At 41.8% G+C, this 23,767-nt stretch overlaps 2 protein-coding genes across 3 annotated transcripts; one reads left to right on the forward strand and one right to left on the reverse strand.

Moving 5' to 3' along the window:
- Nucleotides 1–2,967, reverse strand: RB195_011039 (uncharacterized protein; the record flags this gene model as incomplete). 2 transcript variants are annotated; one of them, XM_064192291.1, is made up of 1 exon in its annotated part: nt 1–2,967. In XM_064192291.1, one exon carries the CDS (start codon nt 2,965–2,967, stop codon nt 1–3), a length of 2,967 nt encoding a protein of 988 aa, XP_064049874.1. The 2 variants fall into 2 exon arrangements, with proteins under 2 accessions (XP_064049874.1, XP_064049875.1); XM_064192292.1 differs by having other exon boundaries at nt 1–2,913.
- Nucleotides 2,968–4,619: 1,652 nt separating this feature from the next.
- RB195_011040 (uncharacterized protein) lies at nt 4,620–22,948 on the forward strand (the record flags this gene model as incomplete). Its single annotated transcript, XM_064192293.1, has 33 exons — nt 4,620–4,726; nt 6,379–6,540; nt 6,603–6,696; nt 7,831–7,965; nt 8,069–8,142; nt 8,210–8,319; nt 11,793–11,926; nt 11,992–12,058; nt 12,139–12,246; nt 13,180–13,228; nt 14,618–14,706; nt 14,897–15,030; nt 15,087–15,205; nt 15,276–15,354; nt 15,421–15,654; nt 15,714–15,899; nt 17,252–17,424; nt 17,510–17,702; nt 17,810–17,983; nt 18,288–18,374; nt 18,566–18,668; nt 18,731–18,866; nt 19,622–19,708; nt 19,791–19,910; nt 19,980–20,109; nt 20,166–20,336; nt 20,390–20,495; nt 20,649–20,743; nt 20,806–20,886; nt 20,951–21,055; nt 22,106–22,267; nt 22,325–22,513; nt 22,907–22,948. The coding sequence occupies 33 exons, from the start codon at nt 4,620–4,622 to the stop codon at nt 22,946–22,948; spliced, it is 4,035 nt and encodes a 1,344-aa protein (XP_064049876.1).
- Between the last annotated feature and the right edge of the window lie 819 nt (nt 22,949–23,767).

Raw genomic sequence — 23,767 nt, forward strand, 5'->3', positions numbered from 1 at the left:
CTAGCGTTTGTCCCGCGTTGTTGCAGGGTCCGCTTTTCTGCTTCTTGTCTTCCATTTGGTTCTATCCATTGCATCAGCCGTACACAAACGTGCATCTATCATATCCAGCTTCACACGGTCTAACCAGCGAATCTTTGGCCTCCCGCGCGGCCTCACTCCTGAAACGTCGAGCTTCAGAGCGGTTTTGGCAACGGAATCTTCCTCCCGCCGCAATACGTGACCAAACCATCTCAGTCGCGCCTCCTTCATCTTCTCAGTTATCGGGGCGACACCGAAGATGGAGCGCACAGTGTCGTTGGATACTTTCTCTTTTAGCGTTACACCTATCGTCCACCTCAACATCCGCATCTCCATAGCGTGCAGCACTCTTTCCAAGGCTTTCGTTGTCGGCCAGCACTCGCATCCGTAAAGGGCAACAGGACGCACAACCGTCCTGTAGATCTTCGACTTTAGTCGAACAGGGACTTTCTTGTCGCATAGTACCCCTGTTGCCATTTTCCATTTCATCCATGCAGCATTAACACGTGCTCGACCCTCTTGATCAATGTCGCCTGTGGAAGTCACTTTGGATCCAAGGTACTTGAAGCAGTTCACCTTGTTTAATTCGGTGCCATCAACACGAATTGAACCATCCTCTATCCTGGGTCCGCACTCCATGTACTCAGTTTTTGATGTGTTGAGGCGCAATCCATATTGCTGCAGCTGATCCTTCCAAGACTGCACTTGTTTCTGAAGATCATCTCGAGACTCCGACGCGAGCATGACATCGTCGGCAAAGAGTAGAGTCCACGGATGCTGCTTCTGGATTTCCTTCGTTATCGTGTCCATGCACAGTATGAACAGCAGAGGTGAGAGGGATGAACCCTGATGAACCCCTACTCGTACAGGGAATGGCCTGCTTGTTCCAACAGCACATCGTACAACGCTGGTAGGCTTCGCATAAAGCAGCTTCGTCCACCGCACATATTCTTCTGGTACTCTATGCGACCTCATGGACATCCATAACAGCTCATGTGGGACACGGTCGAAAGCTTTCTCGAGATCGAGAAAAGCAAGATGCACACTACGGTTCTTCTCTCGATGTTTCTCCAGAAGGATTCGGACAGCATGGATAGCATCTATAGTGCTGCAGTCCTTCACAAAACCGCACTGGTTGAGTGAAACGCTAACAATTTTCCTCAGACGAGCTTCCAGGACACGCTCAAAAACCTTCATCGTATGGCAGAGCAGTCGTATAGGCCTGTACGAGGTGCAGTCAGCAATGTCTCCTTTCCCTTTCCAGACAGGCACGGTCACGGAAGTTTGCCAAACGTCTGGAGTCCGTCCTTCTGCAACGATCCTGTTAAATAGAGTTGCGAGCCACATGGACCCTCGATCTCCTAGCAGCTTCCAGAAATCAACAGGTATGTCATCAGGACCGGTTGCCTTGTTCGACTTCATTTTTGCGAGGGCAGCACTGACTTCGACGGCAGTAATTGGTAGAACAGGACCCTCGACGCTGGGAACGGTTGGGATGGGAGGATGACAGAACTCTTCGTTACACAAGTGACTGTAGTACTCTCGCCACCTCTCCAGGATCTGACCCGAGCGGCGCAGAACGGCTCCATCAGCTCCCTTAACGATCTTGGTGTGCTCCATATCCAACGTTGAGCGATGACGTGCTCTGACTAAACGATACACTGCCCGCTCGCCTTCTCTGGTATCAAGCATGTCGTACACAGCCTTGTAGCGGTCCGACTTCGCCTTGGAGACTGCCTTCTTAGCCTCCCTCTTCGCCGCTAGGTAAGCACCCCGATCTTCAGGCTGACGCGTCCTCCACCAGAGCTTATACTTGGACTTCTTCTCACGAATTGCCGCCTGAACTTCCTCGTTCCAAAACCACGTATCCTTTTGTACCTTTGGCTTACCTAGAGTCGTCTTTCCCAGAGTGTTTTCCGCGGTCAAGCGTATAACGCTGGAAGTAGACAACCACATTTCCTCCACACTACGAGTAGGGTGGGGAAGTGTAGATGGAGCCATGGACGCGAAAAATACCTCCTTTCGATCCTTCAGATTCCACCATTTGATGCGCTGTGTTTCAGTCCTTGGATGTCTCTTCCTTGGACGGGAGATTTTCAAGTCCATAACGAGCAGATGGTGTTGGGCAGCGACATGGTCTGTAGGGATGACTTTTGAATCCTGCAGAAGTCGGCGATCTCGTCGGCGTATCATCCAGAAATCTATTTGTGTTTCACGACCGCCGCTGGTGTACGTGATCAAATGCGATTTTCTTTTCCGATACTGCGTGTTAGCAATGATCAAGTCACTTGCAACAGCATACTCCAGGATTCGCAACCCGTCGTCGTTACGAGCTCCATAGCCGTATCCACCATGACAACTCTCGAATCCGTCTTTCCGGGAACCGACATGTCCGTTGAAGTCTCCTCCGATTAAAAGTACTTCTTCGCTTTCCAGGGATCGGACGTACTGTTCCAGATCTTCCCAAAAGCACGCCTTCTCTTCTTCACTACAGCCCATCTGTGGCGCATAAGCAGAGACGACTCGCAATTCCACTTCTCCTGTATCTACTTTTATAGCCATCAAGCGATCCGATAGTCGATCCACCGCTGTGACGCTATTTCTAAACGACTCGTTCAATATGATACCAACGCCGTTGCGATTTGATGTGCCGTGGTAGATCAGCTTGTAGCCATCGCCTAATTCCCTTGCCTTGGAGCCTTTCCAGCGAGTCTCCTGTACACAACATATGTCAACACGGCGTTTTCTGAGACTGTCTGCCAGTTCACGACTTCTTCCAGTAAGTGTCCCAACGTTAAGTGTTGCCAAGCGCACTGGATGTTGCTGGCGATCGCCTAATTCTCGTTCCGTCCACAAAAAAAACGAGATATTTTCGAGAGAAGTGAAAGAAAACATCATAAAGAGATGTATTTGTGGTTGATGATGTCGCAACCAACTGAATTCGGACATTTATTTACATTGCCTAGTAGGTTGTTTATTTTGCACGACTTGGTCCCACTTCAGACATAGAACGATTAGTATCACAAAGTTATTTGAGAAGTTATGTGTCCTCCGCAGCATGAATCGTACTCAGTGAATATCAGCTGTACACAGTTTATGCGGCTGAAAACAGAATTTGCTCATTCCGTACAACTTTTCCGAATTATCCTGTATATTTGGGTTTTGTGTTGCGTATTAGATGATGGTAGTGCGGAACACTCTTCTTGAATATTCTTAGAAACGCAACGTAGTCGCACAATTCTTTTCTTCTTCTTTCTTTATCTTTTTAAAGAAAAGTTGATACAACGGTTCCCTCTTGTTATATTATTACATTCTTCGAACCAAAAAATTTACAACTACTGTTTTCTGAGGTACAAGCGACTGTCATTCAAGGCAACATAACTCCTAGGGAATGTACATTTTATTGTTCATTTATTTGCACGCTTAATTACATTTCGTTGTCTCAATTTCTTTTTTTTGCAAACTTTATTCAAAGAATAAAAATTACAGTTACCTTCTCCGTTCATATTATCACATACTGTCATCATTCATTCATGTGGCAACACGGATCAAGATTCATTTTCATTTCGGATAATTGGGAACTAGACCAATACTCGATTGTAGATCATCGGTCGATTGCCGATAGTCTTTGTTCGAAGTGTGCTAGGATGCGTGTCCTATCTCTGAAAAATAGATCACTAATCGATTGCCATTGATCCATGCTCGAAGTGGATTGGCATGTACATATGTTGTATGTCACACCTCTAATCTCATGACTCCTTCCTAAACCTGAACTGGATTTATGGGTATACTAAAGCCTTCCTCATTAACACTTCTGTCTTTTTATCATTAAGTTTCCCTATGCATCTTTTTTATTACCAAAATTGATGGATTACGAAATTTGGACACTTTTCTTGTGACTTCTTACGATCACATATTCACCTTTCCTTCTAAAAAGATATAATTAGCAGGTTGTAGATCCTTAGTCAATATTGAAGTATTTTTCAATGTACAGTTTCATTTAACTCGGAATTTTTAATGTTAGCTCGGCTCTTATCATATCTACTAGTATCTCTGCATAATTTATGAAAAACAAATAATAGTAAAAAATATTAAGAGGTCCAATTATGCTAAATATGTGTTCTTAAAGTTGTCCTCTTCATATTCCACTCTTCCCCCCTTCCCACCCTACTATGGAAATTCGTTTATTGTAACATTGTCTACACGTAGATGTATTCCATTGTTTTTTTTTTCAAAAATGAATCACTAATAAATAAATAAACGAGGTTTTTTTTATGACAAGCATCAACATTCGTTTCGCATTTTATCGCTTATGTCTCTAAAGCTATCGCCCATTGAGTTTTTTGTTCTGGACAGAGTCGTCTTATACCGTGGATTTATAGCAGCTTTTATGTGTTTTATGCATTGAATTGATCGAAAGGACGCCAATTCTTACTTATATTTCCAATGAACACTGGTTGTACATCATATATTTACATGTCCTTCGTTGCTACGCTGTTCTCGCTTTTGAATTTTTCGCAAAAATTGCCTTCATTCATTTCAGAAGTGCCCTGGTCCGTGTGTCGATGTAGGTTGTCGTAGAGACAGCGTTAACCCACTAAATGAAGGTGTATTCGGATCCGCAACAAGCGTCCACGTCACAAGCGACTCTCGATACCACCAAAGGCCACCATAGGAGGGCCTCGTCCCTATGGGTACCCCCGTCGAGGTATGTTCGTGAGTACACCATTCTATTATCTTTTAGAATTATCCACTTAAAGGCACCTGATCACGAAACTGCCGATGTTGGGGTCCTTGAGGGCAAATATTTGTGTTGTTTTTTTAATATTTGTAATTGTATTTGTCATATTTGTAATCTGCACCCCGTTTATTTTCCCTTGGAGACCCCAACTTCGTCAGTTTCGTGACTCTGTTTTTAAGAAGATAATTCTCTACCGATGTTATTTTCCACTACGTTACGCATTTCCCGAAATGGGCTGGTCATTCCATTAGGGAAATTAGGGAAAAAGCGAGACTAAGATAGAATCTTCCAGTAAGTTTCTAAAACTACCCTTAATAACTATATGGATGTACATAGTGGTACGAGATCTCGAGATGGTTCGACACTCCCCACGGTCAACAACCATACCTTTTCTTTCTTCCGGTGCCGATAAATTTAATAAATCAAATTGTATTAAACTTGTTCAGGGACGTAAGGACAGTGAATCCAACAATTGATCTCAAAAATTCCCTACAAATTGATTCTAAATAAATTTTTGATCGAAAGTCGAACACGCTAGCACATCCAGTAGGAATTGATCAACGTCAAGCACTCTCTCTCTCTTTCTGTCGCTTTTTCAGTCGGTTTTGCTTGTAACTCATTATTTTCACTGGTTCTTGAAGGTATTTGGCGTTAACTTTCCGATACTTTAGCATGAAATCTTCGAAATTCTCATACTATCAAAGAATCAGTTCAATTAAAAACACTTCAGCTACTTCAAGATTTAAATTTTTTGGCAATTTTATTGGAACAAAGCGACCAGTGTGTCAATTTTTGGGATCGCGGCGAGCGCTGACTTCTTCACGCTATATGATTTTGAAGGTTCTGTTGGAACTTCCTTTCTTTTGTGCCTTTAAGAAGATCGGGGCAATTGACCAGAGTAGTGATTGCAGAGAAGGTTGAAGAACTCTTGACATACACTTCAATTCAATGAGGAACTTTCCTCTAGTAACCTTTTCACATTTACTTACTTATTTCTTTAGTCAAGTAAGTTCAGGTCATAGTTATTCAACAAGTATGCGATACAGTGGAATCTCAACAAGGAAAGAAAACCGAAGAAAAACCATCCACGATTGCTACTGCATTTTTTTATTTGATTTATTTCATACGCATAACTACATGATGTATTACATATGTTATTCTAGTATTAAAGAGAACTGAGGAAAAATTTCGCTAAAGAACTGTTTTTAGGCCTATATACATAACTTGACTTCTTAATTGAATGAGTGAGCCTACCTCAAACGAATGAAACCAGTGGAAAACGGCAAAGGTCTACTTCCTTCAGTATTAGATTCCGGATTTTTTAGACTTTGGGATACTAGTAACTTTTTGAATTATCGGGTACAAAGTTTTGGAAAAAAAAACATAAAAAAATAACTGTTTGAATTCGATCCTTTCCTAACAAAAACAAATTTCACGGTAATTCCTTGACAATACTATGTACATTTAATGGTACTATTTGCTTTCACTTTCCAAAATGGCGATAAATAAGAAAATCTTTCCCCTTAGGCATACAAGGGTGGAATTAAGATGCTCGGATTCAGTTCTCCGCAGAGCTTCTCTTCAAAATCGAAACTTATAAAAATATTTTCATATGTCAGGCCTATATTCTCGAGCCCAACGCAAGTGATTCGCGAGAAGGCGGAGACGGGTGGACGAATTCTAAAGCGACACCGATGGACGCGGTGGCTTTTTGGGAAGGATAACGTACTTCCGGCATATCGCATTGTTACTCCCAACAATCAGTCGGAACCTCCGCCAAGGTTTCGCTTTTTCACACTATAACCGAAACATTATCATCAGTTATTTAGATCTTTTCTTACAGATACGAACACCCAAATCGAAAGTATGCAGACAACAGGATCAGTACAACAAAATACAGCATACTAACGTTTTTGCCAAGAAATCTGCTAGAACAAGTAGGTTTTTTTTCTCTTTTATAAAGGTTGTTTTATTTTGTTATTATTATTATTACATTGTTACATCACACTTACTACATTTTGTCATTACATTTTTGTTGAAAACAACCTATAATAAGGAGAAGCTTTTATTCATTACGAATAGCCATTTCTGCAATGGCACAATTACAGTAATGTCGTTTGACCACTAATGTGGTTCGGTTTATGTTGCGATCTTCCAGGAAACATTAAAAATCTATTGAATAGTATGCCACTAGCAGAACTCGCAAAAGAAAAAAAGTAGAAGAAAGTAAAAGAAAAGTAAATGAAACGTTGTTTGTTCTTTAGTTTGAGGTCATTTTATCAACATGGTATAATCGAGTCAAAACAACATGAAGCTCGGTGCGTAAGAGGCTGCGTACGAAGCGACACGAAGGAAGTAGCATTTTGGATCGGGCTGGGACCATCGCAAACTGAGGCGATGAGTGGTGCTAGCAAGGGTCCCCCTCAATCCTTACCGCTACCGCACCGCTTCGCACGCTGCGACTTACGTAACTGCACCGAGTTTCATGTTGTTTTGACCCGACCACATATATTTGGTACCATTTGCGAACGCGACGTCTACCGCAGTGCACACTGTTTCCCTCTTTGACAGGAACACTCTCCTGTGCCCTGGATCAATTGAGGACGCGTTGCACATATTCTGTTGAACAAATAATGAGCAGGGGAGGAATCATTGCAGTAGTCATTAGTGGTTCAAATCGTGAATACGAAAGCTACGAGAAAGCCAAACATTTCTGTGTAGTTATCCAGTTGCCGCATCCCGTAGAGTTGTGGACGTTTCGATGTCCTTTAGCACAACGCCGTTTTCAATTTTGTTGTAATTTTCTGAACTCGTAAAAGAATAGCAGACCTCGATGAAAAGATCTATCTTAAATATTTTTATATATTTTACATATTTTCATTCACATATATTATATATAGAGAAATTTTTTATTCTTACATTCTCAGCTGAGTTGAGCAATGAATAACTGTAAAATTCACGCTTCGCCTCCTTTCAAATTATCGTGATTTATTTATTTATTTATTGACATATACTAGTGCATGCAGAGATGAATAACAGTGACATACTGGCATTGTTAATACTATTTTTAGTTACATCGAGCGGCGAATTTATACTTCATATTCATCGTCGTATTGAATATGATTATTGGAGCTTTTGGAAAATACATATCGTTAATGCCGATATCGTTTGTGCTTGGTGTCACTGCCATAAAAGACGCTTTCGAGGTAAGCATAAGATGTTTTGAATCGAATGACGTTTGCATACGTAAATGTTATTTCTGTGCCATCATTCCATATTTGTGCTCTTCACTTATTCGCGCCAGTTCAGGATTATCGACGCTACAAATCCGATCAAAAAATCAACCATTCGACGTGTCGTGTTTGGGACTCGAGCCAGGGAAGGTAAATGCGGTGCCCGATGCATAGTCGGGACCTTTTTTGCACAGTATCCAGAGCTTTCTCATCTTAGGTACCGTAAGCTCGAATGGAAACACATACTTGTTGGCGATTTTGTTCATCTTTCTCACGACGAAATTATCCCCGCAGATATGCTGCTGCTGCGAAGTAGTGACGCTAACGGTATTTATTTATTTTTCAGCGTTCATGTTACCGCTCATAGTTTTCATGTTTTCACAGCTATTTAGCTGTTACTATAATTCAGCTATTACTTATTACTATTACTACCATGACTTAGTCGTTATGTTTTCATAGTTCCTGATCTAGTTCTTTGAAATTGCTTTTTTAAGTTAAATTTTGCGGGGCACTTTCAAAAAAAGCTGTAAACTTCTTCATAGAGCTTCATAAACGTGCTTCCTTCTGTGGATAGAGCCATTTTTAATCCTGCTAACAACTGGTCGATATAGTCGTTGACCATGAACTTCGTGACATATTTTGACGATTGTTGTCTCGAAATTGTATGTGCTGTTCCTTGCGAGGATCAGAGATCGTCAAGAACCCCTTTTCTTACAAAGACTATGGAAGGCTGAGTATTTCAGCATATGAGTACTCCAAGTTTTGGAAAAGATGGTGGAGTAACGAGACAGAAGAACCCCTGACAATCCACTTCTAGCAAGATAGGATTTAAAAAAATATGTGTAGGGTATTTGAAAAGAGTGATCACGAGGGTGAAAAAGACCGTTTCAATGTAAAAACGCGCTGTGCGTAAAATCGTAATCGTTTCTTGAGATGCCAAATATTTTTGTGTGTATTAATTTGTTTATGTTTCTTTGACTGCAGTTGAATTCGGACTGGATTTGGAAAAGTTTAAGATGACATTTATTGGAATCTTCAAACACTCTCAACTGGTATAGCATACAACTACGAGGATGGTCCAAACTCCTGATAGGAAATTATTGATGATGCTTGGAAACTCCATGTGATCTCAGAATTAAGTCCAGAATCTCAGAGTTCACATCAAGGTTCGACGCCGCACAAATCTTTCGGCTCAACTACAACTACTGTAAGCATGAACAGATATTATCGAAAGGATACACTGATTGGATTGGTATAGTTTCAAAAAACTATTCATTCCTCTATCGAGCTCCCATTAATACCTACCGGATGCTTAAGTACGAAGGCGGTTACAAAGATGGTTATTTCTCAGAATGTCCCTACGGAACAGGCATCTATTCATCTATTATTACTATTCCATTTGCGTCTAATCGCTTCAACTTCACACTTGTACCAAGTAGACGGCTTTTGCTTTTTCCACTCCTCAATAATCCATTACTTCATTCTTCGACTTGCTCCCCGTATTCTTCTTCAATTTTTTTTTCGAATTGATTCCATACTGCCTTCGCTAACAGCAGCATAAACTAGGAAACGACCTAATATTAACATACGTTGCGTCGACGGACTATAAAATCATACTTATCAACTTGTCACAATTCGATCTCTTCGTAACATCGAGATAAATGATCGTCAATCATAAGTGGGAGTTAAAGGCATCACCCCACGAATCTGAGGTGGTGCAGATTTCAGGTGGAGTATTCGTATACGGGATGGGAGACTACGGAGAAGGGGGTGATTCCGTCCATTTCTTCCTAATTGCCGTAAAAAACGGCCCGGAAGATGCGGCGCCGCACAAGGCTGGCGCGCTCCAATCGAACTCTTTGTAGAAAATAGTGCGCCAGAACGACTGAAGCCGTATCTTCCGGGCCGTTTTTTACGGCAATTAGGAAGAAATGGACGGAATCACCCCCCTCTCCATAGTCTCCCCCTCCATAGTATACGAATGCTCCACCTGAAATCCGTACCACCTCAGATTCGTGGGATGATGCTTTTAACTCCAAGCCTCGAATACCGCCACCCCAGGATGTGACCATTAATTAACCCCGAGGTTGTTGCCACTGCTTTTATTTCAGTGCAAGAATTGCTGCTAACTACGGACGCGTTGATGAATTTACGGAAAATTAGTCCCGCCAGTCATTCTCTTCATATGAAAAAAATAATACAGTAACAAAAAAAAAGTACAGTAAGTCGAGGTCAAAGTAGGTAAATTGGTTTTCCACAAAAAGCGAAAGAAGAGGTCGTAAGATTCAGACCCGTCAGAAGTACTACGTAATCGTTCCTCTACATACCGTGTATACGTTCATAAGAAAGTGTAACATACGCGTTAACGGTTAAAGCGTCAAGGCTGGGTACAAATAGCTGCAGTCGAAGCAATATTGCTGCTCTCAAGATAATGACCCATCTATTAAATTATGATTGATTGGCATAAAATGAAAATTGCTGCAGTGAAAGATAAAGCTTCGAGCAAGACTCGAAAGATTGAGAACTGTTGGAAATTGTTAAGACTCGAGAGGAAAGTTTTATAGACTATCGGTTCAAATTTACCTTGGACTGTTGCCAGGTGTTTCGACAGAAAATGTTATAGCTTATGATTGATTTTATGACAATAAAAACTGCATAAGAGAAGTACTTAGGACATTGTGACAGTTTAGAGAAGGAATAGGCGTTCGAAATTGCTCTTCTGTCTATGCTTTTCAATAGTGTGCCTACGAGGTTTTTGTATGGGACCTTTATTCAACTTTAGGCACACTACTAAAAACATAGACAGAAGTATGTCGAGGTTTCAAGACACCGAAACGTTTGAACTATTGCTGTTCTGCGTTTTTTCGAATTTGTTGACCAAAACTCCTTCAAATCTGGGGAAACCAATGGCGATGTCTCACAGTCCTCTATTCCTTAAAGGCATCACCCCACGAATCTGAGCTGGTGCAGATTTCAGGTGGAGTATTCGTATACGGGATGGGAGACTACGGAGAAGGGGGTGATTCCGTCCATTTCTTCCTAATTGCCGTAAAAAACGGCCCGGAAGATGCGGCGCTGCACAAGGCTGGCGCGCTCCAATCGAACTCCCTGTAGAAAATGGTGCGCCGAAACGCCTGAAGCCGTATCTTTCGGGCCGTTTTTTACGGCAATTAGGAAAAAATGGACGGAATCACCCCCTCTCCGTAGTCTCCCATCCCGTATACGAATGCTCCAGATGCCTTTAAAGGCAGCATACCACGAATCTGAGATGGTGCGGATTTCAGGTGGACTATCAGTATACGGGGTCGTAGATTATGGAGACCGGGGTGGTTCCGCTTCATCTTTCCCTGAATCACTGCAGGCAGCCGGCCCCTGAATGGTGTTTTGTACGATGCCTTCTAATGCAGCGCGCCACCCTTGCACGCGTAGCGTGGGGCAGTGCGACATGCAGTAAGGGATTTTGATTTTCGACGAATCGTAGGGCGGAGGCGGCGCAAAGGGTGGAGCATTGCAACAGATGGCGTCATGCAATACAGCATTCTGGAAGCGGGTGTTTGCAATGATGCAGGGAGGGACTACTCCGGTCTCCATAATCTACGACCCCGTATACGGATACTCCACCTGAAATCCCCACCACCTCAGATTCGTGGAATGCTGCCTTCAAGGGACATTTCTTTAGCTATAACGTTGCATTGTATTTCAATGTCCTCATATAAAGCCCAGAATTCCAATTCCTCTTACTTCTTCTTCAGTTAAATTTTCTTGCCAAATTGTTTTAATATGAATTCATTCTGTTCTAGGAGTGTGTTACGTCGACACTTGTAACCTAGACGGAGAAAGCAATTTAAAGCAACGACAAGCCATACGAGCGATGGGGAAGTTCCACAATCCCACCGTGCCTCTAAATTTCTCGCCGGACCAGTTTAAGTACAAAGTACATTTTACTTTTTTCTAGTTTTTACCTTTACTTGAAGTGTCTCACAAGAAGAAAATGTTTAGATTTGTTGCGAAGAGCCCACCACTGATGTCTACAAATTCGAAGGGCGACTGGAAACAGTAGAAGGAGGTGCGAGTTCTATTTCTTGATTTCTTCCTTAGTTGACTTCTGGAGTTTCCTCATCCCCTCGAATTCCATCCCTCTTCTAGGTCCTCCACTTCCACGAGAATTCACAATTTTGGCAAAAGAAAATGTGCTGCTCCGTGGATGTGTAGTTAAGAATACAGATTTTGTGGAAGGAATCGTTCTCTATGCAGGTAATGCTAGCTATAATTTTTTGTCAACTCTGATTTTCAAGACTCTTTTCTGTTGTTTTCTCAGTTTTACGTTTGAACTAGTAGATTTCTAAACCACTTTCTATAAGAAACTTCAATTTGACTTTGTTTCTGTGTTGACGAGATAAAATTGTGGATTTGGAAAGAAGGCAATAACTGTTGCTTTCAGTGCTTTTTGGTTAGCTGAATGTTGGAGATTTATTTTGAGTTAGTCTCTGTAAGACGGTGATTAATTCCCTGAAGACAACGTTTCAGCAATCTGACGATGTTAAGATCTTTCCACGGATAACTAGGGAAGGATAAGGGTGTGCATGGTTCACGAGGACCATGTGTGTTCACGCTCTCAATTAGACCTAATATTTCGGAAAAAAAAGTGTGAGAAAGTGGACCAGTGTGATCCTGTCTCCCAAACGACAGGTCTTATTACGGGGAACACAAGCAGTGCGTAATCGCATACCCCGGAGCGAGTGCGACAGCTTTTGTGTAACGACATCACCCCACGAATCTGAGGTGGTACGGATTTCAGGTGGAGTATTCGTATACGGCATAGTAGATTATGTAGAGGAGGGTGATTCCGTCCATTTCTTCCTAATTGCCGTAAAAAACGGCCCGGAAGATACGGCTTCGAGCAAAAGAAGAAATGGACGGAATCACCCACCTCTCCATAATCTACGATCCCGTATACGAATACTCCACCTGAAATCCGTACCACCTCAGATTCGTGGGTTGATGCCTTTAAGCTACACAGCGTAGAGAAGGGAGACGTGTAGTTGCCACGAGTACAAATTTTCCCGGTGAAGATTTTTTGACGGTCAATGACATGATTTAACCTCAATCGGTATTTAGCTTTGGTTACAAAGAAAATTGACGCTTTGACTTCTTTTTGCTTTAATTCAAAAGTTCGAATAAATTTAGGATGCGACACCAAGGCCATGCTAAACAACAATGGACCACGATATAAGAGGTAAGTCGCTAATTTTTATCCTATTTTAATCCACATGTTAGTGGCTATAAAACTGCTCGACAGTGCAGGTCGACATCATAACTGAAAACAGCAGACTCAGCCTTGAGCTACGATGGGAACAATTCCCGTTGTCTTAGTTCCTGCCTTCCTTCGTTTTCCAGTTTTCTGCTCGCTTTCCGTTTCTTGCGGCAGAACGACATTTTGGCCACAAGTTATGGTTTAGAGGAGACCGCCGAAATAGACACGTGGGAAACTCAAAATAACACCAAGGCCCAATGACAGCTTTCGTGTTGGGACTCCTCCCATCACGAAAGCACATACCTGTCACAACAACATATGTGCGAAAGCACAAACAAATCTGGTAGTCTGTAAAGGATATTTGGTCGTATTACTTGCCATTATGTCATATTTTTTGCTCACCACTACTTTTTTTCAACCATTCCTTTCTTTTCACCAGAGACTTTCGAGTTCGTACTGGCTTGTCAAAAGAAATCGGCAACATTCCTGAAGCTATCCAATCCATTCTCTTCAGTGTTGTTTATACTTCCTAGCAGTTTACTCACGCTGCCTTTTTCAGTTACTTAATAAAAAGAAATCAGGAAAAAAGTTTCGCGTTTGTTACAAATGAGACGGATTGAAAGTTAGCTGTCTGGTCCCTTAAGGTCCCGTGTTGTCGTATCAGCTTACTGCTAGAATGCATCAGTATATCAGAAGATAAACAAACTCCGATTATTAAAGAAGCTTGCTTAATATAAAGGATAAAGTTTCTGGCATTAATCAATCCGCTTGGGATGCGACTCCACGTTCACTTCAATTCGGAATCGTTTAAGGTTGATGAATACGAAAAAAATAAAAGAAAAAGAACGTGTTACTGGCCTATAGATACTTACCTTACTTGCGGGGCCAGCCGATGTGTCAAGTCAGTGTTTTTATCCTCCCAGTCAGGTCTGGTACCAATTTATCGACCCCGAGGGGATGAAAGGCTTGGTGAGCACTAGGGCGGATTCGAACATCCGATCGATCGTGCAGGAAGCGGAACCGCTAACCGCTACACTACGCCCGCCCAACCGACTTAATGTAATAGAACTTGAATTACGTTTTGATGAAAATATGCTATCCAGACGTCAGACACTCTTCTACATGTATTTCGAGATCACAGCATCCACTTCTATTTTTCTACGCTCAGCCGCTACCGGCAGTCCTCGATAACTTGTCCTCTTCGATTTCAAGTAACACATCCATCGTTTTTCGTTCTCTCATTGAACGCAGCCATCTCTGTTGACTCCTTGTAAAAACGTGCGTTGCCATGAAAAGTTATAGATCGATCCCAAGCATAATCGTGTTTCCTAAGAATACGCTAGACTTTTCCACGGATCAACCTCGTTTCAGGAGTACCTTAGAACGCCTCACAAATCTTGACATCATTTGGTGTGTGGTTATCCTACTTGCACTTTGCATCGCTGGTGCTGTCCTATCAGGTAACATTCCTCCTAAATAGTTCCTCATCTTAAGTTTCTAAAACAATGATATTGTAAAAGAGCTTTTTGAAAACTAATCTGTCATGAAGCTTTTTAAAAATACTGCTGCAGTAACACACATATGAATTTTTTCCTGATATAAAAAAGGAAATCTTGAAATGAAATTAATTTGATTGCACAATTTATTCAGGAGTATGGATGCGAAGTTTTTCCAATCCGTATGATGTTCCGTTTTTCACCTGGTCTGAAATGACCGGCGGTACTGAGTTTCGCCCATCATTCGAGAGTTTCTGGAACTTCTGGTCTTTTATCATAGTTTTGCAGGCACGTTTTGTTCTTTGCGGGTATACTTCCATGATCCTTCTCTTCTCTGTTTCCAGGTTCTGATTCCTATATCGCTTTATGTTTCTATCGAGTTCATTAAAATTGGGCAAGTATGGTTGATCTCCCAAGATATTAATATGTACTATGAAAAACGTGATAAGCGGGTACAATGTCGGTACGTTGGATTGGTGGATAATTTTGCTCAGGTCTTCCTTACTGTGATATCTTCCTCTGTTCTTTTTCAGAGCACTGAATATCCCTGAAGAACTTGGCCAAGTGCAGTACATTATGTCAGACAAGACGGGTACTCTTACTGAAAATCAGGTTACTTGAGATAAAACTTCAAATAAGGTCCCCTCTCAATCTGTTTGATATTTTTTGCCTGTTTAGATGGTGTTCCGTCGATGTTCACTTAGAGGAAAGGACTTCGGAGGGCATTCTGTAGCGGCAGCCATAGACCAGCCAGCAGATCGTCTCGGAAGACCGCGTCCGTCGAAGGATAGAGGACTTGAAGCGCTGTTGAGTCGTGCCATCCGTGAAGCTGACGTCGATAGCCCTATTTATCTGTTTTTTCTTACCATGGCCATTTGCAACACTGTTGTTGTTAATGCAAAACCCCACGAGGTACGTTCTCTCTCCTTTTGCACTGTTTTGTTATACTAAGAAAGGCATCATTGTTGTAGGATTTAATGGATCCGGATGGGGATATGATAGATGCTGCCACTGAAGAGACAGACACTGGCGAACGTTCGACAATTTCTCCATTGAGTGTGAAATTTCTTGAAGAAGTTGAAGAAGAAGTTCAATCGGTCCCAAGTTTGGAAACACCTCGAGAAAGCATTGAGCTCATTCAATTCAACGAAGAGAGGGCTCGTATATTTTTTCATCCCAAAATAAAATTCTTACAGAAGAGAACATCTGGTAAAATCCCAGAAAGGAAACTACAGGTTTATGACTGATTTCATAATGATGCATGTTTAAAACCCAGAGCCAGTAACTTCAGACCTGTACTCCCAAAATTAATTTGTTATCAGATATTTGATTGTATTTGTTATCAAATATTTAATAGTATTTGTTATCTGTATTATGGGACAATGTCGGACGATGCAGTCGGGCATTGTCCCAAAAGACAGATAACAAATAATATGAAGTATTCGATGACCCTTCATAGTACATTTTTACGATGCTGCCCGCCAACGTCGTCGAACATTATTGTCAACATGTTAAACAGTGTTATGAATATTCGTTGAGATGTTTTTGGTTAAGTATAGAGTTCGAGATGCAGATTAAGTGCGAGCAAATCAATCCCTTTAATCGTCCTGAAATATGGCGCGGGAACGGCGTTTGTCCTTACCAGGTACTTTAGAACGCGGCATCCTTGTGCACGCACCGCATCCACGAGCGTACTGTTGAGAATCAGTGAGGTCTCCTCAGCACACCCTTCAAGTACAACCAACGAATAGGCTGCTGAGAGACCGGCAGGGGTGAAAAGGTGGCACCTTCTAACGTACCTCGTAGGAATATACGCTGGTTCCAGTGTTTCAGGATGATTGCGAGAAATTGAGCTGTGCCACACTCTTTCTCGCAATTTACACCTCGAACTCTATCTCTGCCCACAGAGACCCAGTATCGTAAGTTTCGTGATAGAAGATGAAGGATGAAGTGTCTGGCGTTAATCAATCCGCTTGGGATGCGCCACCACGTTCACTTCAGTTCGGAATGGTTAGAAGTTTACGAACGTGTAACTGGCCTATTCAATGACTTGCGGGGGGTAGCCGATGTGTGAAGACAGTGTTTTTATCCTCCCACACACGTCTGGTACCAACTTATCGACCTTGGAGGATGCTTGGTGAGTACTAGGGCGGATTCGAACATCCGATCGATCGTGTAGGAAGCGTACCTCTAACCGCTACACTACACCCGCTCTTCGTGATACGCTACCTTTAACGCTCGAGTTGCTTGCTTTTTGAGAAAATCTTGCAGCCGTTCTATTACAACGCGCACAGGTGTACTCTTTCTATGTGAAGGAAAAGGAACACTTCACCACTTCTTTTTGCATCCTATTTCAGAAATAATAGCGCATAACTATTATGGCTGACAGTTTGACCGGCAGTGGTACAGTGTGTTGATGGTAATATATTGGACACTACCAAAATTTGGATTTCTAAACTCAAAAATCATTGTCTCTGTGAATTCCTTTTAATTACTCTTCTCTTTTAAGGAGGACAACTCGGGTAGCGCTACTGCAGATCACACTCCAAAAGACGAAGAAATTAAATACATAGATGTGAGAGAAAAGAATCCCGTGAGAAGCATTCCTGGTATTCTGTATCGTCCATCGTTGCTCAGCTTTGCGCGACTAAAAGGAATAAAAGATCTCAGTCCATTTCGCAGGTAAATAGAATTCGAAAAAAATGTGTTGGTGTAATGCCGTTCCCTTTTATTCAATCTTTAAGTAAACTAAATGTCTAATATTAAGATCCGTCGACAAACGCCAATCGCAGTCTTCCACAGAAACTATAACCCCTTTACATTCGTACTACGACTCGGAATCTCCCGATGAACTTGCCTTAGTGGAAGCCGCCAGAGAATACGGAGTGCGTCTATTGAAGCGACGTTTCGACGAAATCATCGTTCATCTCAGGGCGAGTGGCCAAACTGTGAAGTACAAGGTGACCTTTTTTCCAATTATATGGAATATTTTTTTCGGAATTCCAGTCAATTTATCTCCGTTTTTATTTTTCGTTGCATAAGAAATCTCTAGTATCAATGCGTTCAGCTACTGCACACACTACCGTTCGACTCAGATCGAAAGCGCATGTCTGTAGTTGTGCAAGAGTGCTCCGGAAAGAAAAGAGTCATATTGTTAACTAAAGGCGCCGATGCTACAATTCTGCCAATTCTTTCGAATGAGTACGCCACTTCTTTGATAGGAGAGGAAGAGGTGTTCAAGGTAAGTATTGTTCAATAATTTAGTAAGGAATTTATGTGCATTATTAGTTGGTGTTGGACGAAATTCTATCCTAACATTATCCTCAAGATGAAATCTTTTGAAACCATACTCGTCTCTATGGATTTGTCTTGTGTTTTTGCAAGCGATCATGAAGCAATGAAGAATCGCAGCAATCACGGTCACTTGCAGTAGGGAATAGATGAGCTTTTGTCTTACATCATGATTCTATATTCCATACTAATTAATTTGAAAGAAAACGACTGTTTTTCTATCCGTTGATATATAGAAATTTCCGGCTATTCAGGCTCAAGAACACTTATCTGACTACGCAAAAGAAGGTTTGAGAACTCTGTGTTTAGGAATCAAGTACTGGAATGACGAAGACTACCAGGTGCATATATGTTACATTCTTTTAGTGTATTTCATCAGTTCACTACTTATTTTCAATTTACGCCAAGGATAACGTTGAAGGCAGGTGCCTTAAGAACGAAAAATTTGCAAATCACCACACAAACTCTCATTTTTCCCTTGCTGTACTATAGATCATTTTTTGAACATCCGAGAACTCCTTCACTATCATAGAAGTGGCGCGCCATACACGAGGAGGCCGAGTTGGACCCACATCATCGCGAAAATCTGCTCAGAGACAGCACCTTGAAAGCGGAACAGGACGTGGATTTGCTTGGTGAGTTTGCCATAAACCTCTCTCAAACGGTCATACTGGATTGTTCTTATGTGTATTCGAAGGTGTGACAGCTATCGAAGATCGCCTACAAGAAGGCGTTCCTGAATGCATTCATCTACTTCGCGAGGCTGGCATATGTGTTTGGGTTCTTACAGGAGACAAGGTCGAAACGGCGGTGAACATAGCGTTTTCTTCTCGGTGAGAACATTCGTTGCCATCCATCCTTTTATGAGCAGTACGTTGTTGTCATTTTTGTGGGTATTTTCCAACATGTTTTTCCCGACTCTCGAAGAATGTATGTTATTCAGTCCAATCTACGTGAGTAAAAACCGAATCTTTTGAGTGTTTGCATAAGAAGAACTATCTGTTTACAGTACTCAAACGCTTCGCTTTGCACCACCAGAAATAAACATGAGAAAACAATATTCCCATCTTCTAAGCAGTACAACACGCTCAAGCAACTCTTACCAGACAAAACTCGTTCCTGCACTTAGTGGCATCACTCCACGAATCTGGAGTGGTACAAATTTCCGGTGGAGTATTCGTATACGGGGTTGTAGATTATGGGGAGGAGGGTGATTCAGTCTATTTCTTCCTAATTGCAGTAGAATACGGCCTGGAAGATACGGCTTCGAGCGTTCCGGGGCACTATTTTCTACAAGGAGTTCGATTGGAGCGCGCCAGCCCTGTGCGGGGCCGCATCTTGCGGGCCGTTTTTTACAGCAATTAGGATGAAATGGACGGAACCACACCCCTCACCATAATCTACCATCCCGTATACGAATACTCCACCTGAAATCCACCACCTCAGATTCGTGGTATGCTGTCTTTAAGAAGAATTTCGGTACAGAATCCAAGGAACTTAGTCAACTGAGCGTCCATACATTCAACCTCAAAAATCTCTTGAGAAAGTTGCTGGGTTTTGTGCACGCGTAAAATCCGGTAGTGTTCAGGTTATTTTCCTCGGCAATGGATCTTCTGAACATTGGCGCAAACGGCGTGAGATCGGTCTCGGATCTTCTCGACGAACATCTCATACGGTAGAGTTCCTTGCTGCTGATTTATTTTAAAGTTCTCGGATACTTTTGTTTTAAAATATCAATAGGTCTATTAATGTTGCAGTGTTGGCCGCGCTGGAGAGATAACAGAAGAAGCGGCATTTGGTCTGGTCTTGAATGCGTCCTGTCTGGATTATTGTTTGGATCCTTATAACGAGGAGCGTTTCGTTCGGTTACTGAAAAGGTTACTTCTGTTCTGCCTACTTTGTCCTTTCTTTCATTCATACTACACAATGATGAATATCTATTTTAGCTGTCGAAGTGTATTATGCTGTCGTGCAACACCTCTCCAGAAAGCGTCTCTTGTAAAACTGGCAAAAACTCAACTCAACGGCAAGGTGCTGGCCATCGGAGATGGCGCAAACGATGTTTCCATGATTCAGGTAGGTTCCAGTGTAGTCTCTTAATGTCATTTAGTACTTCATCCGCTTTGGTTCAGTGTTCCGACGTTGGTGTTGGTCTTTCGGGGCAAGAGGGAATGCAAGCAGTGATGGCGAGTGATTTCGCCATGGCTCGATTTCGCTTCCTCGCGAACCTCTTGTTAATCCATGGTCACTGGTGCTATCAGCGATTGGCGCAAACAATTCTTTACTTTTTTTATAAGAATGCGGTATGTTGTATTAAGTAGACAATCCTCAATGGTGTTCAAAAGTCACGTTTCAGATGTTTGTCTTCACAATTTTTTGGTACCAGATTTTCAATGGTTTCAGTTCTCAGGTGCCAATTGACCCCATTTATTTGATGGTGTACAACCTACTTTTTACATCAGGTTTGCGTTTTGAAATATGTCCCTTATAAATTTATTGGTGCATCACTCTGCTAAGACTGTCCTCTAACACATCCATTATTTCTTTAGGAATAATTAACGCTTAATTTTGCCCTAATTAGGTTCCTTATTTCAAAGAATTCATTAAAATTATAGTTCCTGCGCTTTTGTACGGTTGTTTGGAGCAAGACGCCTCGGCGGACATACTACTAGATGTTCCGCAATTTTACGACCAAGGAAGATTAGGAAAGGTAAGCGAGATTAGTGTTGTTCACCACTGTGTTCTGCATCTGTCTTCGACTTCGAGTTTCAGAAGTATCGATGGTATTCATTCTGGCTGAATATGTTGGACGCTGTCTGGCAGAGCGCGGTTGTTTACTGGATATGCCACTTTGTAAGTTCCACCCTTCGATCCCTACTCCTTTCAGTTTGCTTCTCGGAAACACTTTCATTTCTAGACTTACACTGGTACGGATTGTGATATGTGGACATTCGGTGTGGTCATGTGCGCCCAACTGCTCCTTGTCAATACATTTCATCTCGCTCTACTTCTGCAATATTGGGTTTGTTTTCATCAAGTTGCTAAACATTTAGGTTTGAATTCTGACAGATAACTAAGTTTGTGGAAAGCTTTTGGGCTTAGTATCTTCCAACGATACGTGTGAGTACACATAGACGGCGTAAAACGGATGGTGACGCTACGCGTGCTCCGTGAAGGCGTGCGCTTAACTCTCTTCACAGTATGAAAAAAACTCACCGGACCCCTTTTCTTCTTGCTTTTTGTTTCGTTTTTGTAGTTCTCGTTATTTTTACCGTATGGTAGTGTATGAATAGAATCACAAAGTCTATACAAGGTCTTTTTTTTTAAATTATTTTTGTCGTTTGTTTGTTCTGTTCCCACTACGCCTCTAATATCTTGGTTCAGAGGATTTCGATTCATATTGCTTTTCTGAAGTAAGTGTACTGGATTACCGTCTGTTGTAATCAGCATCATAGTAAAGCCCTAAAACCCGTTTTAGGAGAAGGCTAACTATGAAAAGTCACACAAAAGAGGGCAAAAGTTCTGAGGAGATCCCCTGGAATCAGGAATAACTATCGAACAGATAAAAATGGTGTTCTCACGACTACCGAAGGTGACAATCGTTCACAACTGCACAGAAAATGGGACAGGAACTGAATCCACAGAAACTTCAAAAACTAAAGGGAGAGGACTTTAAAAGGCTATATAATTGTATTCATAAACTATCATACGGAAAAGTAGTTGAGATGCCACAAAAGCGAAGAGAACAGATTTATGGAGTTTTCGGCATACCGCTTAAGAAGTTATGAAGATTTTCTTAAATCCCTTTTTTGGGTTTGAATGAGAGAATTGGAACTATATATAACTTCACTGGCAGAAGCAACCCCAAAAACCGAAATCCCACATCCGGATGAGCAGTACTCGTCTGCTCTATCGCATGCGCTTCTGCTCCATACGTTTCCCTCTTTCTTCTACCCCGATTCAAATCGAACGGCCGTACGCTTGAAGAATTTCAAAAGAGAATACAGCATTCGCGATGTTTTGCAAAAAGGCGAAGTTTTGCGAATGGTTCAACCATGAATACTCTTTTCAGACATGGCCTATGTTCCTGTCAATGTTCCTGTCGGTTGTTTCGTTTTTCTTCTGTGCCCTTCTGTACAACGGTTTCGTGACAGCCGATTGGACTTGGACTAATGTTAAGGATACTCCAGTCTCTATCGCGCAAACCGCGATGATTGATCCGATCTTCTGGCTGGTGAGCAACAACAACAACTTGTAAGGTAACAGTCAGTACTTCATTTCTGGCTTTCAGGTGCTAGTACTTTCGATAGTTCTATGCCTAATTCCCCGATTCACGCTGATGACCATTGTGAACTCTATACGACCATCTCGAGTGCTGAAGCGCCGACAACTAGCAAACGCTGTTGACAATAAGCCACGCCCTTTCTCTGCCTTTTCTTGCTGCATGCGGGTACTATGCAACGACGAAGTACATGTAAATGTAAGTGATCTTTACAAAATTTTGGAATAGTAGTTAAACACGTGTCCACATAGTGCATCTTTTTAAAGACAAGCAAACTCTGACGTAGTAAAGATAGTTTCTCTTCCTTCCCAAGCCATTTTTAGCGTCTAATTTCGCAGGAGCAACGTGAAGCGTCTATTTTAATGATATCAGTAGTTGATTTATACGTCAAGTATAAGTATCCATTGAGTATTTGATGTATGTAAGGAAGTATGCGTATATTCTGTCGGCTAGCATATTGCAATGCGGATAAGACAGTCGTTACGAGTCGCTTCACGTCATCGATCGTTATGAGTCAAAACTATAGCCGCAATGCAGCGACTAAATGGAAAAAGACGTGTCACTGATATTGCATTTATTTATTGTTTTTAGAAATCTGACGAAATGACCGGTTCGCGACATTTGCCAGCATGACTCGGGGTTATTCCGCGAGAACTGTAGTTATCTGGTAGAATTATACTCACCTCTTTTCTGTTAACCTCGTGCTATTAACATTTCACTGGTCTACTTATGTCTCACTTAATATTGTTCGCTTCGATTATTCCGCTGTAATTTTTCTTAACCAATACGTTTGTGTATGAACTGCCTTCTGTACAGAAATGCCAAAATTTACGAGGGTTAAACCTACCTTAGATGAAAGGTCTATTTTGTCTGAGAAAATCATTCACTTTTCATTTCTTTTTTCTCTTTTGAATTGTTTTTTTCATAATACCACGGTTATAACTGGGCCAGGTTTTGGCTCATTTGTGTTGTCATATGTTGCTCATTTTGTCATAATGTCATTGTTTTGTTTCATATGTGATATTAGGAAGTCAATTTTACTAAGAGAGCAGGTTTTTATGCAATGATTCTTGCAAGTAAACTGTTAAAGACTTGTTCTATGTGTTTTCGAAGTTTCTGCAGGACAGTTCAGTCCGCTGCAGACGCGTCGCGTTAGGTAGATTGAAACTGTTCGGCGCCGACTCAGAGACACCGGTGCCTTCTGTGCGCAGGGCTATCGCTACGCTTTCAGTTCAACATAGAGCTTTGACTGTCAATGCTCTATCCCTGTCGAAATAACATGGTGCGCTTGAGTGCAGCATGCAGTCAAATTCCTGAACATTCGTGGTGGGATTCATAGTGCAGCAACAAGATATGAGTAGAATAATTGTGGAAGTTTTTATTAATTGCGCAAATTAGGCGAAGAACAATAATGTACTCATTCTACAAATTTTCGGTCTTGGAAGGTTCGTC

Source organism: Necator americanus, chromosome III (assembly GCF_031761385.1).
Source record: "Necator americanus strain Aroian chromosome III, whole genome shotgun sequence".
NCBI lineage: Eukaryota > Metazoa > Nematoda > Chromadorea > Rhabditida > Ancylostomatidae > Necator > Necator americanus.